A 4,521-nucleotide genomic window follows, 5' to 3' on the forward strand; every position below is an offset into this window, starting at 1 on the left:
AGTAATTTTAACAATTAAATAACTAAAATCTATAAATATTGTTAAATATAATCGTAAAATAAAAATGAAATATGAAAACAAGGTTTCTACGTCACGTGTGTAAATTCAGTATTATCTTTTTATCAAGCGGAATGAATAAATCAATGTTATATGACCTACAGAGCCTAGAAATTATTGCGTTTCGACGTTTTATTTGTTGAGGTTTGGGTGTTATTTTGGAAATAGATAGCCCATAGATTCTAGACCTGTATTTATGTGACAACTTTTACCAAAATGTAAGCAAGACGCCAAAATAAAACATAGCTCTATTGTTCTATATTTATTATCGTTCTATATTTATTAATTAACACTTCTTCTCCGGCAAACCGAGGAGTTTTCTTACAACAGTATCATATCTACTCAGTGTTTCCTTATTTTCACCAACATTAAACAAATCTGACACTGTTTCCTTATATTCATTCGCATGAGGTATCTCCGACACATCAAAACTTTTATATTCATCATCAGTCAATAATCTATCTTCGTTTTTCACTTTTAAATACCAATCAATAAGGTTCCGCTTAGACTTATTATTATCCCAATTGTAATACTCCATATCTTCTTCGCTTTTCTGCTTCTCCCAATCCTCAACAGCCCATGACTCATGAAATGTTGCTGTCAATAAGTAGTTGACATAGTCCAAATTCTGTTTCCTCATAGGGCACCGATCGGCTGTGAATGTGACCAAGTCGGTTTCTTTGTCATAACGATCACCGACTAATCTCAAAAACTTGTCCTTCGCATGCTTATCTAACTCCAAGCTTGACAATTTAACTCTTAATGTCACAATTCGTGCGAGTGGATTACGAATAGTTGGACTTGCATGACAATAATCAGATGTTATAACTTCAACTGGATAATGTTGTTCAATCGCTTGCTCTGAATTTAACATTTTTGGCCATTCTGTGCAAAATTTTTTGATTGCTTCGCACTGCATTTTTATAACTGGTGGGGTGAGATGCAGAAAGTTGGGTATTTTCATAAGTTCTGCATTAGCTTTTTTGCCAGGTGGTACTTGGCCTTTAGGGACATACCCTTGGCGTATTGGAAGTGGCACAGACGAAGGATGAAAAGATCTTGGTCCCGGCCAAACATTGCCCCAGTTCTGGAAAATAAATTCAAATATTACATTATCAAATGCCCCATGGTTCCTAAAAAACAATGAACTTCATGAAGAACTTAAATTTAAAACAGATAGAAGAAATTAAAAAATATTCTTCAAATTACAAAGAAACCCTAGCAATTCACCCAAACCCATTGGCAGTGGAGTTACTAACTTTAAAGCACCCAAACAGACTCAAGCGAAATAGCATAGTCAAATTGGACTTAAATTAAATGGAAAATCTTCCGACCAAATCCTAGACGTCCAACACATCTGCTCATAGTTTGGGGACTGATTGCAAATATAATAGAGGAAAAAAATATATATCACATTAATAATCGTGGGAGTCCTTTATCTGCAGTAATTACAGAAAAGCTCAGCCTTATCTCTCCTAATAATAATAATAAAAATTGTACACAAGATATGGCAGGTTGTTCCCTAAGATATGTTGCAGAGAAATGGGATGTTCATACATTATACTCATAAACTGGCACTGCTGTATTTATTTATACTATCAATCAATTACAGAAAGAATCGCCATGAAATAATAATATATGTATGTTAAATATAAATATGTATATGTTAAATAGCTGTGACATCCAATTTTTCGCTTATAAATTTTATACAAATAATAATGCTATTTAGTCAGTTCATGTTATCAATTGATAAAAAAAAAAATCGCAAGACATTTGTGTTTTATTATTCACATATATACACAAATTTTCACTAAGTCCATTCAATTTCACTTATAAGATATATGCAGTGCTAATGTTGCACAATATGTTAGCTGTATAGCTACAGATACACTGCTATAAGCAGTTTGGTGACGCGAACTCACGATATTTCGCCCATGCAAAAAGTGTCTAGCTATAAATATTAATAATTATATTCTCAATTATATATTAATAGCGTGCGTCAAACATGAGTATGTCGGTGACGCGAACCCATAAGATTTTCTACTACCAAAAAGTACTCAATATCGTTAAAGAAGTATCTACGTCACTCATAACAATTGGTCAGGTGTACTGTGTAGAATCTTTATATCGATCTTTTTGTTTCAGGATCCAGACGGCAGTATTATGAAATCGCTGGGCCAACATGAGAATCTCCTGTCAAAAACTGATTTGATAAAAATAAAGTGTCTATAACATTGAGCAAAAATTTTTATCACTATGATTTGGTTGTTTTATTTATTTTCATGATGAGTTAAATTATTTATTTAATAACAATAATAACCACAGACGCCTAATAAAACGATTTGAATAACTACATTGTTATGTTATTAACTTGACCAATGAGGACTCAATACCACACCTCACCTCAGTCACAACAACCTAACTAACCTCAGTAACACAACAGTACTTTAACAATAAATTAAACTATTACCTTAATAAACAACCTGCGGGAGTTGTTTATCTGTAGTCACCACAGAAGGGCTCAGGCTTATTTCTCCTAATAATAATAAAAATTGTACACAAGATATGGCAGGTTGTTTCCTAACTATGTCGCAGAGCAATGCGATAATCATACATAAGCTAGAGGTCCCGGGTTCGAATCCCGGTAGGTACAATCATTTATATGATGAATATGTATGTTTGTTTCTGAGTCATGGATGTTTATATGTATTTATGTATGTTTAAGTAAGTATATTGTATTAAATATATTGTTGTCTTGTACCCATAGTACAGGCTATGCCTAGTTTGGGACAAGATAATTTGTGTAAGAGTGTGTCAATATTATTACATATTTTTATAATGCTCATGAACTGGCACTGCTGTATTTATTTATACTATCAATAGATTAAAGAAAGAATCACCATGAAATAAGAATATATACATATATGCTAAATAGCCGTGATGTCCAATTTTTTGCAAATAAATAATAATTCAAATAATAATGCTATTTAGTCAGTTCATATTACCAGTTGATAAAAAATATAATTCGCAAGCCATTGGTGTTTTACTATTCCCAATTCACTGCTCACACGTCTGGGAAATAATAAGGATGTAGCGCCCACAACCAGTCAATACACCGGAAAAAGACACTCCCACAGCCAGAAAAACCAATTTAAAAAGAATTTGCTCATTCATGCATTATGCGGCATAACAGACAGTCCTAAGTGCAGAGGTTGTCTGACCGAAGACGAAACGGTCGCTCACGTAATCCTGGAATGTACAGGGCTGGCCAACCAACGGGCAAAAACCTTAACCAACATAACCCTGTAAAAATTATTTTAAATACAAATTTTGCCAAAATAAGTACAGATCAACTCTACTGATTTAAGTAGAACTTAAATGTAGTAAAAATACTTATAATATTATAATTTCTACTACACGTCTACACGCAACACAATCTGAGAAAATGTCATAAAATTAGAATTTATATGTTGAGCCAACAAACACCTCATTTTAATAAAACAAAATGTCTACCTGGTCTGTGGGCATCTTTTCGGCACGGTCAGCGGGAACTTTCATAGGGCGTGCTACTCTCCGTTGGTGCTTATCTTTCTTCTTAAGTATATCCAGCACTCTGAATTCCTCTTCATCTTCACCTTTTTGCAGTGTTTCTAAAGTAGAATTGGAACGCCATAATAGGTTTGTATTAAACAATACTCCTGGCTTATAACTCCTTGTAAACAATGCCATTATCATCAATTATTATTTGCGATATTTATAAGTTCAATTATGCCATTTTATTAATCTAATAGATTTGATTTAGGTTAAAAAGTTATGGAAAATGGAAATCACGTATATGTCAAATGTCAACACACAATCCACAATAATTGTCAAACGGGGTGCGTCCGGAACACGGAACAGAAAAAACTAGTGGAAGAGGCATGTGGGCGCCACTAATGTGTACAAATGTAGGTACCTCTCGAGGCTCAAGTGACATCAGTCATTTGATGTCAAGCGAAGCATTATTATCTTTTAAAAATTTACAATTATGCCTTACTGTGCCATTTTCGACTGTAGAAATCAAAGCCGCAATAGAAATATGTCCAACAAAGGGATTTCCTATCATCGGCGTGTGCGTGCATGTACATATGCATGAAATAAATTTTATCTTTATAAATTGTATTCAAGGTATGCTCTTTTCCATGCATCATGCGATAAGGGTAAGCATTATGGTTGTGGTACCTAATTGTGTACAAGAGAGACTACGATGAATTCAAATTAATAATTTTAATTGTCTCTTAGGTACTGCTAATAATTAATTAACAAATATCTGTAAGATTCCAGTTAAACTAAATAAGCGTTAATTTTTAAATATAGACAAACAATTTTTTTTAAATTAAATATTTGGCATATATTGATGTTCCAACGATAAGGTTGAGTAGAGGTGGAGTAGAAGAATAACCTCATCTTATTTTTTTTAAATTA

General features: G+C 33.2%; 1 protein-coding gene across 1 annotated transcript; it reads right to left on the minus strand.

Moving 5' to 3' along the window:
• Nucleotides 1-306: 306 nt before the first annotated feature.
• Nucleotides 307-4,101, minus strand: LOC126973476 (28S ribosomal protein S35, mitochondrial). Its single transcript, XM_050820791.1, has 2 exons — nt 4,094-4,101; nt 307-1,205 (listed from the first exon to the last, which is right to left on the minus strand). Exons 1-2 carry the CDS (start codon nt 4,099-4,101, stop codon nt 344-346), a joined length of 870 nt encoding a protein of 289 aa, XP_050676748.1. The 3' UTR covers nt 307-343.
• Between the last annotated feature and the right edge of the window lie 420 nt (nt 4,102-4,521).

The sequence above is a fragment of the Leptidea sinapis genome, chromosome 2 (assembly GCF_905404315.1).
Source record: "Leptidea sinapis chromosome 2, ilLepSina1.1, whole genome shotgun sequence".
NCBI lineage: Eukaryota > Metazoa > Arthropoda > Insecta > Lepidoptera > Pieridae > Leptidea > Leptidea sinapis.